The sequence below is a fragment of the Cucumis melo genome, chromosome 12 (genome assembly GCF_025177605.1).
Source record: "Cucumis melo cultivar AY chromosome 12, USDA_Cmelo_AY_1.0, whole genome shotgun sequence".
NCBI lineage: Eukaryota > Viridiplantae > Streptophyta > Magnoliopsida > Cucurbitales > Cucurbitaceae > Cucumis > Cucumis melo.
Window position 1 is genome coordinate 5516549 of NC_066868.1, and position 12897 is coordinate 5529445.

Genomic DNA, 12897 nt, shown 5'->3' on the forward strand with positions numbered 1-12897 from the left:
CCATACAACATAGAATTTATTGTATTTAACCCAAAACAAAACAAGAAAAGAAGGAAAAAACTCTCCAAGGGTATTTAAAACAAAGTTAAATCTTTTATAGATGAAAATGAAACTTTCTAAAGTCACCTAAGGACCTGGCTTCATCAAAATTAAAGATATAATAATGATACCATTTAATTAGAGATATGATCGTTAAAAAAGGAACTAACTAAAGAATTATCTAATCACAAGATTTCATAATCTAGAAATAATATGATATATATATAAGCTTCGTTTCTATACACAAATTGAATTCTAAACAAATCAAAAGTAGAAACACTAATAATTAAGTTCCATACAACAAAAGTACATTATGCATTTTTTTTTTATTTTGATGATGAGTTTTATAAATCGGTTGGATCAAATGTTAAACCAACTGGGTTTAGATTTGGTCATACGAGCAGTGCTAGCAGGTTCATCATTGTCAATACGACGATTGTTTCGAAAGGCAGCATAACCAATGACGTAAGAGATAACAAGAATAATCAAGACGATGATGTTAATGACCGAAACCTTTCTCCAACTCTTCTTGAGACTGGCTAGAACCCCAGCCTTGCAAGAGTCGCAAGCATAGCAAAGTTGGTCTTGGTCATTGCTCCATCTTCCACAATCAGGCTCAGCCCCAACAAGTCCTCCTCCAAAATCCCACATTGTCTCATTCACATATACATATCCACATACTGTGGGAGGCTTGCAACAACCAGACTTCAAAACAAGAGACAAAAACAAAAAATCAATGAATAATTTAGACATTATTAATAATGTTTTTTTTTAAATAATTGTGATACATATTTTTTTAATTAAGTTTAGTAATGATACCTATATGGGGTGTGTTCGAGGAAGTGATAGTTGGATTAGTGATTTTAGAAAGAAAAAAGTTCAATTACAATCGATTTTGTAAAATTGATTTCTAAACAATCAAATTTATGTTTGGTAACAATCTCTTAAAATTGATTTCAATCATTATGTTTGTTACCAAAAGTTATTTTTAAAACTCTCAAATTACTAAGGAAAAAAAAATAGTATTTTGGGTATTTCAAAAACTATACAAAATAAAGTGATTGATTTTCGATTAATCACATCTCCACAATCACTAGGAAGTAATGCTTCAAAAATCAATTTTGAATGATTTCTCATTGTTCTAAAATCACTTTCTCTATATTGCGACAAATACCATATTTTTGTGCAAAGGTGATTTTGGCTAGTAACATACCCATTATTAGTGAAAATGAATTTGATTATCTTAAATTAATTACTAGAAAATTAATACTAATCAAGACTAAAAGTAGACCCAGACATGAGCGAAAACCATTCCATGTTAAAGGGGTAAAATCATGAAGCCTACTAAACAAAAACTAAATTCCAAATTAATAAGTAAAAATGTCAAAATTTAAAATTTAAAAACTAAATATAATGAAAATCAAACCCAAAATTTAAGAGTAAAAATGTAATAACCGAAAAGAAACTATATACAAAACTTAACATAAGGACTAAAAAAAATATTTGTCTTATTATGCTATTGAATTAGAATCTAACAAATTATACCTCCCATTAAATAATCCAAGATTGATAACAAGATTTTAGAAGGCAATTTCACATTTCGTTTTCTAGAATGGATAAGATAATTATTCTTACTTACTTCTTTGATCCTAGAAGGACCATTTTCTTCTTAGAACCTACGATATGGATAATGAAAAAAAAAAGTTGAATATTCCTACTCATAAAAAATGGATGAAATGAAAAAAAAAAAAGAAAAAAAGAAAGCACTTTTCTGCTATACAAAGAGAGGAATATAATAAAGTTTTGGGATAATTTGTATTTTATTCTGTTCCCACTATGTACAAGATTGGATCTCTAGATTCATTTTGGATCATTTAAAATATTCTGCATTATCTTTTTATTTTAAATATCCAAAATTTTGACTTTTTTAAAAAGAAATTGTTACATAGCTTCAATTGTGGACAATATTTTCTTGATTTCTCTTACCCACGAACTCTGTTTTTGTCGAATAAAAAAGTAAAATAGAGAAATAAAAAGATAATTATTTTTCAAGAAAAGAAATTGAACTTATATTTGTCTTGGGAATCACCCTTGATTTCTAAATACAAATGAGTACAGTTGACTTATTATTTTAAATGTTTTCAAATAATAAAGATATTATAAAGGCAGGGATTGTACCAAATTAAAATAATATATATTTTAAAACTGGATTGTATATATATATATTTTTCAAAACTTATGGATTAAAAAGGTCTTTTCTTTACGATCTTTTAATGCAACAATTATAAAGTAGAGATTGAACTTTTATCTTCTAAAATAGAATACATTCACTAACTCAAACTCAAACGATTGATTTTTATTTTTAATTTTTCTTTCTTCAAATATGGATCACATTTCAACTATCTAAATTTTCTGTTTTTATAAATTCCAAAGGTGCAATTCTAGAAAATCAAACTATCATTTCACTTTTTCTTAGATAAAAAAAAATGCTAAAATATTGTTTTAGTCTTTATACTTTGAGATATATTCAATTTTAGTTTAATTTAGGTAGTCTTAATAAACATTAAACTTAGTCCTTCCAAGTTATCTATCATCGAAATTAATTTAATAATTACATGCAAATAAACATAATAGGTAAATATATTATAAAAATGCTGACATGTAATGGAAAAATCTACCACTAAAATTCAACCTAAGAGTACAAAAAAGGAACTCTAAATGAATGGCGGTTGGGACGGTTATTGGGAAATGCTCCACTTTAAGAAAGGCCACCGTCCAAGGGCTACGATTACGCCACGTTCATCGAAACTTTTAAGTATTGTGTTTTTAAATTTTATTTTAATTCAAATTTTGTAATTTATTATATTGGAATTCTTGAGGTTTTCATCAAGTAAATTAAATTCTACACCTTTTTTGTTTGACTTCAATTTAGTATTTTAATTTTTAAAATATATAAAATATTTATATCTTTAAAATTTGAGTTTTTGTTTTATTTTGATAAAATTTTCAAAATTTATATATGTAATCTCAATTTTTATTAAATACTCAATTAACTCAAAATAATTATGAATTTAAATTTTAGTAGGATGAAAAATAGTAAAACATAATTAATTATAATACTATTGAATTAATTAATAGATAGTAGTGCTCAAGAGTGAAACCTCGTAATTAATAAAAACAAAAATTAAAAGTTTAGATTTTGAAATGATAAATTTAAAATAAAAGAGTGGGACAAAATGAAATTAAACTAAAGATTTTATATTTTAAATTAAATACAATTCAAGATTTTAAATTTAGAATACATAGGGAGAAAAGGAAAGAAAGAAAGAAAAAAAAGGAAAAAGGGATAAAATGTAGAGTAATTAAAAGTGGGGCCCGGGGGATTTTAGGAGGAGCAGAGGGGCAGAATTTGCGGAATGGTTAAAGAGAAACAACGGATGGGGCGTCTCTTAAGGCCCATTGCTAATAATAACAATATCCACATCCACATGCAACAAAACAAAACTCTCCTTAATATCAGATCTCCCCTTCTTTAATTTAATATTTATTTGTATTTTAGGAATACAAAAATAAAAATAAATTGAGATTTCTAAATATGAAATAAGCTCAGGAAAAATACCTATAATTTTAATCAACTTTGAAGAACCACTATGGGACAATAGTAAAACTAAATAAAAGTGGAAGTAATATGTGTTCATCATTTTTTTTTAAATAACAAATATTTATTTAATATATTTTTTAAAAGATATAATAGTTAACAACTCACTATACTTTACCTTTCTTCTTTTTATTTAAAAAAGATTATATATGTTTTTAAACATATGTAGATTAACTTACGAATTGAGTCTCTTTTTTTTTTTATATCGACTCAAATATATAATTAATTAACGTATGTTATGGACGATGGACATTTATAATAAAAATTTATTATTATCTGATATTGATAAACATTAAAATTTTATTGTATTTTGTAAATATTTTAATATTTATATCATGTATAATATTTTTTAAAATATTATTTCATCTAAACCACTATTAATAATAAAGGAGTTTCATTTTAAAGTATATATTAGAAAAAAAATAAAAGAAGAAGAAGAAAGAAATAGTTAAACAGAAAAAAAAATTCATAAACTGAAATTTTATTGTACTTTATAAATGCTTTAGGAGTTTTGTCAATAATTTCTGGAATATTATTCCTATCTAAACCACTGTTAATAAGAAATGAGTCTCATTCTAAAATATATATTAAAAAAAAGAAGAAAAAAGAACGAATTATTATTAAAAAGAAAAAACAAAAAGGCTCCATACGTACGTACCTCAACAGGAGTGAGATGTCTAAGGTAAAACATATCGACGGTCTCCGGCACGCCCGAGATGGTTCTACCAATTTTCCGGCAAGCTTGCGAGTCTCTAACACATGAACTTATCTTACCCCAGTAAGTATCATCGGCCACGCGGTCCCTAAGCCAACCCGAATAGTCTTGCAAGTAATAGTCAAAGTAGTTACGGTTAGGGAGAGGGCGACCGGAGCCTTTCTCAGTGACGGCGTAAGCAAAAATGATGAAGCCTACGAGGGCGCCGATGACGAAGAACATGACAAAGAGGTAGAACCACATGAGGAAGGTGTTGCGATAGCAGGCGCCACCAAAACCAGCGAGAGAGACGACCATGATGGCGACGCCGATGCCGATGAGGGGCCATTGGAGGAACTTGAGACAATCGGTGGTGTTGGCACGGCTGCTCAGCCATACGCCGCCGCCGATGATGGGGAGGGAAAGGAGGAAGGTTATGAAGTTTAGAAGGCCGATTAAGTGGTTGCTGGCTCTCATGCTGATGAGATACTGTGGTGATGATGCTGATGATATATATGGTTTTTTTTCTTTCCTCCTTGTTCTTCTATTTTTTGGTTGTTTTGATTTTTGGGAAAAGAGGGGATGGGCTTTATAATGTTTGTGTTTTGTATGGGAAATGGAAGAAGGGACGAAGAAGAAGAAGAAGAAGAAGGTGGAGATTTGTAATTGGATTTATGAGAAATGTGAAATGGTATAATGACCAATTTGTCCTTTTTACGAAATTACTATTTTGTCCCTATGCAAGAGATGGACAAAATTGGGTGTGGAAAATTGAATTTTTTTAAAAAAGAAAAACTCATAGAAACTCGAGAGATGACAATTTACTACGGTGAGAAATCTCGAATACTAGACAAAGAGTAAGGGAGGGAATATATAGAAAATTTTCCCTTTATTCGATAAATGGAGGTAGAGGTGGAAATTATATTCTAGTCCTGACCTTGGTCTCGTCTCAATGAATAATTATACATACGTATTATTTATTCATTGTGAGTACATACACATACGTCCTTTTACGGTCTTTCAATTATATTTTCACCAACTATCTCTTTTCTAATTTTTATCTACAATTTTCTAGACTTTAATACAATATACTTTAAAGATATTGATACTTTAATATTCAAGATTTCCTTTTTCTAAAGGTCATGAATGTTGTGATATATAAGTTCAAAATTAGACTATGTTATTGTGATATTTAAATTTAAACTTGTAAATAGTACGTTAGGTTTGTCAAATATTTTAGTTGACATCTTTGTTTTTATTAGATAATTGTATAGTCTTCTCTTTTAACAGAATATGTACAGAAAAGAATTTTCATTCAATATAAAATGTTGAAAATTTGCATTTGGTAGAGAAGAAGTTTAAATTTTATTGAATAATGAATGAATTTAAGAAAATCAAACAGATTTTTGTTTTGAGTCCCGTCCATGATCTCCGCATAAAATTTCATGGGGTGGAGAATGAAATGGGAAGCAGGATGGAGACACAGGGAAGCTATCTAGATCCCACCTAGCTCGTGGACATCTCTAAATCCAATATGCATGGTTTAAGTTGGGTTCGATGAAGTAATAGTTTCAAAAGTAAGTTGAATACTTGCAATTACACCGACTCAAATTTTGTCGTGAAAATTGAACTCTCTAATTTTTATAACTATTAAAACTGTACGCTCAAATTTACGGTAGTTTTTGTAGAATATGACCACCAAAATGATAAAAATTAAATTCTCAAACTTATTCGATTGCTACAATTTCTATAATTATATTAGTTTGAGGGTCTAATTTTGATTAATTTGTATGAGTTTGATGACTTAGATTTTACAATTAAAAGTTCGCGGTATAATTACAACTATCACTATAATAACTACAAAAAATCAGAGATCTGTTGACGTCATAAGAAGAACCTTTTTGTGATACAGTGAAGAAGGCATCAGTAATATGGAGCTCTGGTAACATCGAACAAATAAGGTCGATAGAGAGTGAGGCTTCCACGACACCGAGTGAGGAGACGTCGCGAAAATATTTGATTTAAATAATAATATAAACTTTTCACAACACCATGCATGTACGCGTTGTCGTTGCCCCAATAACTGCCAACGTTGCATGTAAGGCGTCTTGAGAGGTCGACCTTTTGTCGATGTTGCTTTGACCACGTCGGCAAAGGTTGAACATTTAAAAAATTTTGACATCCATATCACGACGTCGGATTGTATGGCGTCGTGAGAGGTCGAACCTATGCCGACGTGGTGTAGGTAACATCATGAGATATATGACGTTTTGATTGCTTTTGACAACGTTTTCACGACGCCATATGTGACTGCGTTGCGAGTAGGGGATCCTCTATAAAAACCAACTTCACGTTCTATAATTCACAGAACTGAAAGCGAGAAGGCTAGGAGAGAACTGTAAAGGAGAAAAGGGCGAGATAGTTGAAAGAGGCCGAGAAGGAGAGTAATCGCCGCTGCTCCATTTTGCTTGTCGTCATGATCTGCCGCCACGACTCTTCACTCCGGTAAGTGATTTACTTTGTTTTACTGTTGTTTTAGTTAATTAGTTTTAGTATTTAGATTTCAAATTAGTTTTAGGTTTTAGATTTTTCAAATTATTTCTAGTATTTAGATTTTGATTTAGTTGTAGGTTTTAGCATTGCATTCGAATTTAGTGTTGTTAGGATGTAAGATTGAAGTTGAATTTGAGATTGAATTTCAAATTTTCAATTTGAGATTGAATTTCAAATTTTCAATTTGAATTCCAGTTTCAATTTGAGAGATATATGTTTGAAATTTGTATCAAAATAATCCAAGAGCGTTTGTTGTTATATTTGTGAATAGAAAATCTTGTATGTGCTTTATGATATTGACATAATTTGACGATGGATGTAAGAAATTTAACTTTTTACTCCATAATTATTTGACAAAATGTATATTTGATATTAAATTTGTTGTATATTTCAGAATTACAATATGCTATATTGAAGCAGTGAAGAAAGAAAAGGAATAGTATGAGAAGACTATAGAGGAGCTTAGGTGCAATAGAGGAGGTCAAAGAAAGTCAAATAGTAGCAACCAAGAGTTCAACATGGACTATAGCTAGTATGGTTATAGGGACACGGGTAGAATGTGCAAAGAGGAAAGTTGAACATTATTACAAGTTTCGTCGAAGGAAATATGAGGTTGCTTCAAACAGAAACAACCCTTGCCTAGGTGGTTCCAAAAAATTGATTGGGAAGAGAAAAGCAATAAATGATAAGATTGAGAACCGAACAGGTAAACCATAGAAAGTTCCCAACTTGCATATTACGTAAATATGATTGATTGTTAAAAAATCTATCAATTATATTTACTTAATATGCAAGTGAGAAACTTTCTATAGCTTACCTGTTTGGTTCTCAATCTTGTCATTTATTGCTCTTCTCTTTCCAATCAATTTTATGGAACCACTAGAGCAGTTCGTTTCTATTTGAAGCAACTTCATATTTCCTTCGACGAAGCTCATAATAATGTTCAACTTCTTTCTTTACACATTCTGCACATGCCCCTATGATCATACTAGCTATAGTCATGCTGTGAGGTAATGTCAGAAGTTGAAAAACGGGCATCGGTGCTTAGAACTATGATTTTAGTTTTTAGCTTTTACTTTTTATGATTCATGTAATTTCTGAACCTACAAACATGTAATTTTTTAATATTTGAATTAATTTTAATATAAAATTGATTTGGTATTTTAATAATTTTTTAATTTCACGTTAATTATAATTCGATTTGGAATTTTAATAATTTTTTATTAATTTTACTTTAATTATTTTTAGAATTTCATTGAATTTAAATCAGATCACACTGCCGACATGCCACGTTAGTGGTTCATGTGCGCCAACGTACTAAACGACGTCAGCAATAAGGTATTTGCGATGTCGTTATCAAACGTCAGTAGTTTTCCCACAACCGACATGTTGACCATGTTGACAAATAGTGCATCGACAGTAACCCTTTGCTGACATCGTCTCGTTTGCACATCGAGAGTGCCTTTGACGACACATCTCTCATGACGTTCTTGCTGATAGCCATTTCTGCGGGCGTAGCCTCTCCTGACATGGATCTGACATTTGCCGACGCGTATCTCTATGTCGACAGAATCCATCCTTCTTGTAGTGATAGTAGTTTTTACAATTTGCCCTAATTATTTTGGATTTGACTACATGCATTTACTTTGGGTATATTTGGTCTAAGGAGTTGATGGGTCACATCACTTAAAAAAACATCGATTTTATGTGGATAATTATGATAGGTGGCAATTTTATGGATAATAATCAAGTATATAATCATATTTTAAAAAATTACAAATATAGCAAAGTGTATAAACGATAGACTTCTAATGATTGATCATAGACCATAATTCTAATCCATAATAGACTCTTATGGTCTATCAGTGATAGATCAATATTTGCAATATGATCTATCAATAATAGGCTTCTGTGTTGATAGACTCTAATGTGTATGTTGCTATATTTATCATTTTTTTAAAACATTATCATACATGCTAATACTTTGAATGTAATTGTTATTTTTGCAAAATGTCCCATTTTATATTGTATTAATCCCTTACATTGTAGGTGTCAGAATTTCACTAACTTTGTAGGTTTCATAGCTCTTACTCTTCACCCTTTTAACTCCTTATCCCAAGCACCTTATTTAAGTTCTGCACAGTACTCCATTTGGAATGCGTTTAGTTCTCAAGTACACTAAAGTTTGAGCCTACTTTAATTCTACCTATGACAATATTTAATCACACGGACCTTTTATTTAAATATAGTTAATAAGGAAAATATTTAGATATATATGGCTGTTTTTAAAATATTTATTTTAATATTGTAGTTTTTAATGAACACCCGACCTATATTTAAAAAATAAACAAACAAAGATCTGGTCTTCAAGACCAGACCTACCTTTATTTAAAAAAAAAAAAAACAAGACCAGACCTACAATATTTAAAAATAATAATAAAAAAAGAAAGCAAAACAAAGGTTTGGTCGACCTTCCAGTGTTGAAAAAAAAAGAATCTGAATCTCATGCTTGCTTCTTCCTGGGCTTCTTCTGCCTTCTTCTGCTTGCGTGAATGGTCTTTCATGGTCATTCCATAAAAAAAAACTACCGGTGATCATTCTTCTTTCTTTAAATCTCCTTCCAATTTTCTTCTTCCCCACATGTTTTCTCATCTCTTTCCAATCTTCTTCTTTCCCACGTATTTTCTTTTCTTTGTTCCTGGTGAATTAACCACTACCTATCTTCTTCTTTTTTCACAAAAATTATTCTTTTTCTTTTCAACGAAGAACGAGATCTCGACAGAGTATGTTTTTTTTAATTTTATTATCGTTATTATTTAATTAATTAAGCTTTATATTTAATTAATTAAGCTTTGTTAAATTTTTTTAGTTATGTTAAACATTAAATTTGGTTAGTTTTGTTGTTAAATAATTAAAGATAATTTTGTAAAACATAATTTTATTAGATTTTGTTGTTAAATAATCAAAGATAATTTTGTTATTATTATTTTAATTATTGTTAGATTTTGTTAAATGTAAAAGGTTTAGATTTATATTTAATTAATTAAGTATAATTTTGTTAAATTTTATTAGTTTTGTAAGTTAGATTTTGTTAAATAGTATAAATGATTTTAGAAATCTTAAATATTTGAAAATTGAACTAAATAATCTATTATTCTATTATGCATAAGCTTATTGCATACACAATGAAAATATAAAATAAATTTTAATTTATGTGTACAGTTATATCAATAAATAGTAACTAAGATTGTTTTATATTTTTATAATATATTGTTCGTTTTTTTTCTTTTCTTAGAAAATGGCGGACAAATTTTTGGGATTTATGTTGTTTAGGAATGATGGTATTGATGGAATCGATTATGACCAACTAGCTTGTGGAGGTTTTACCATAAGTGTAAACAGTGGAATTGTCTTTGAACAATTTATTGAGATCGTAGGATTATCAGTTGGTATAGATATACGCATAAGTGATATAGAAATTATATATAGACATCAATATTTAACTCCCTCGGGACTAATAAGGTTTATTCCATTCCCTATACTAAATGAACAAGCAATGAAAACTATGTTTTCAATTGCAATGCCAATCCCGAACATGGTACATCTATATGTCAATGTGAGTAGAGTGGGTTTAGCTATAAACCTGAATTCAGTATCATTTGATCAGCTCGAAGATCGAACTCAGGTTATTGTCCCTGACTCTGAACTAGTTGCATCGCCGTTATATGACAATGAAGAAATGGTGGCTAATAATGAATATAGGGACTTTCGAACAGAAACAAATGATGAGTTTGAAGAGTTTGACTTTGATGGTCGTGAACATGAATTACCATCAAATACACTCACTTAGATAGATATGGATGTAATAGATAGTATTCGTGAACACGACCCGATTGTAGCCCCTGTGGTTGTTGACAATTCAGAACTATATAAGGGAATGATATGTCAAGATAAAGAAACACTTCAACATATGATAAAATATTTTGCTATTAAGAATCATGCACCATATGAGGTAGTGGAATCAACACCGACTATCTGGGCAATTCGATGTAAGAAGTGGGCAGAAGGGTGCACGTGGAGGCTTCGTGCATCGAAGAAAGGGCACATGGTATGTTTGAGATTACTAAATTACCTGATCAACACACGTGTTTTTATTCCGAACTGAGTCAGAGTCATGTACAATTAGATTCTTCAATGATGGCCCGAGAGTTTTGTGATGCTGTAAAAAAAACCATCAATTAGCATCGCACAACTACAGTCCACTACTACAAAAACAACATTACTTGACGCTTGCAGTTTAGAAATACTTGACGTTTTTAATAAAAATTGTCAAGTAAAATAAAAAGGCGTCAAGAATAATGAAAAAGCTAAAAAATACATAATTTTTCAATTTTTAACCCAATACTTGACGTGTTAAAAGTGTCAAATACAGTTTTATTTGTTTGACATTTTTTAAATGTCAAGAATTACCTATTTCTTTTCCCTCTTTTCTCTAAAATAATCTTTTCTTTATTTTTTCCCCAAATTTCTTTCCAACCTTTCTCCATACCCACGATTTCTTTCCTTTCTTCTTCCCTTCTCCACAAAATTTCCAAATCCTATTCTCTCAACTACATGCCCTAGTGACCACTGCTGCACATCGGCGATTGTAGCTTCCTCCACCACCGTAAGTTCGTGACCCCACCTCTGTCGACGTGACTCGGTCCAAGTTGACGTCCGCTTTCCCATTTCACTCTAAAAGTAAGACAAAGTATCCCACAATTTCTGCTCGTCTTGACGATTCTAAGAACTAAGATAATCAGCAACTCAATCTCTATCCTCTAGTTCAAATTCGGTATCTCTCTCTTTCTCTTGAATGTGTTCTTTCTGTAGGAATTTGAAGATTTGGGAACAAGTAATTTTTTCTGTGTAACATTCCGTTGTAATGTGGTGTTTAGGGATTTCTGGGTTATTGGTGGTTTCAAAGTTCCCTACTATCTTGATGAAGCATCGGAGTGGTGGTTGTTTTATTTGCCTATGATGATGGATATATTATTCTGTTGTCTTTGCAATATTTATTTGACTATGATGATGGATGTATTATTCTGCTAAGTAAAGTTCTGACAATTAATGTTCAGGAGGCATTTGAAGAAGGGGAAAAACTGTACGGGGAGAAAGTTTATCTATTTGGGTCTACAGAACGTAAGCAATTTAAAATTGGAGCCTTCCTTTTGTTTTTCATCTCTTAGAGAATCTGAACAATTATATGCATATATTCTTTTGTGGTTTTCTGTTAGTAGAACATAATTTGTTCCCTATTAAGGAACTCTATTTCTAATTTTCTTGGTATTTTTTCTATGGCTAATGCTATGTTTACCTTAAAATTTTTCATATTTACTTTGATAGTTCATGATCTTTTTGTTCGTGATTTTCATATTTAATAGGAGCCTACTGTCTGACCCCCAAATTTTGATTCTCCTCCTTGACACTTGTCAATATGTAGATCTGTGCTCCAAGGTACTCATTCTTTTCTATGCTAGAAAATAATTGTTGTGCACTTCTTAATATCTTGTTGACTTGAGCTTCAGTTCTAGATTGTTGACGCTAACTTTTTGGTTTGTGATTATCTGATTTGTAATTTTATTTGGAAATTCCACAGTTTACTCAATGATTCAATTCTATGAAGGATGAATTTCATTATAGTCGTTTGAAATTTGATATTTAATTAACTGGATTGCAGCATCAGGCATGTAGATGTAGATGTATAATAATATCTGATTATGTGCCAATGCCATGTCCTTGTTGTTGGAGTATGTTGCCTTCTTTGCTTTTAGTTTATATAGTCTTTCATCACTAGTAGCACAAATAGAATCTGGAATGTTTGTTCTTGTCACTGCTGCTGCTGGAGGGACTGGGCAGTTTGTTGTCCAGGTTTAATAATTATTGCCTATCTTTCTTGTAGCAACTTCTTGTT

General features: G+C 30.5%; 1 protein-coding gene across 1 annotated transcript; it reads right to left on the reverse strand.

Moving 5' to 3' along the window:
• Positions 1 to 232: 232 nt before the first annotated feature.
• LOC103501616 (tetraspanin-3-like) lies at positions 233 to 5046 on the reverse strand. The gene is made up of 2 exons (XM_008465227.2): positions 4356 to 5046; positions 233 to 744 (listed from the first exon to the last, which is right to left on the reverse strand). Exons 1-2 carry the CDS (start codon positions 4866 to 4868, stop codon positions 400 to 402), a joined length of 858 nt encoding a protein of 285 aa, XP_008463449.1. The 5' UTR covers positions 4869 to 5046; the 3' UTR covers positions 233 to 399.
• Positions 5047 to 12897: the final 7851 nt, after the last annotated feature.

Excerpts from the sequence above, each read along its gene's own strand:
- LOC103501616 (XM_008465227.2), bottom strand. The coding sequence starts at position 4,868 with ATGAGAGCCAGCAACCACTTAATCGGCCTTCTAAACTTCATAACCTTC. Across the intron at positions 745-4,355 it reads GACATCTCACTCCTGTTGAG|TCTGGTTGTTGCAAGCCTCC; the intron begins GTACGTACGTAT and ends CTTGTTTTGAAG.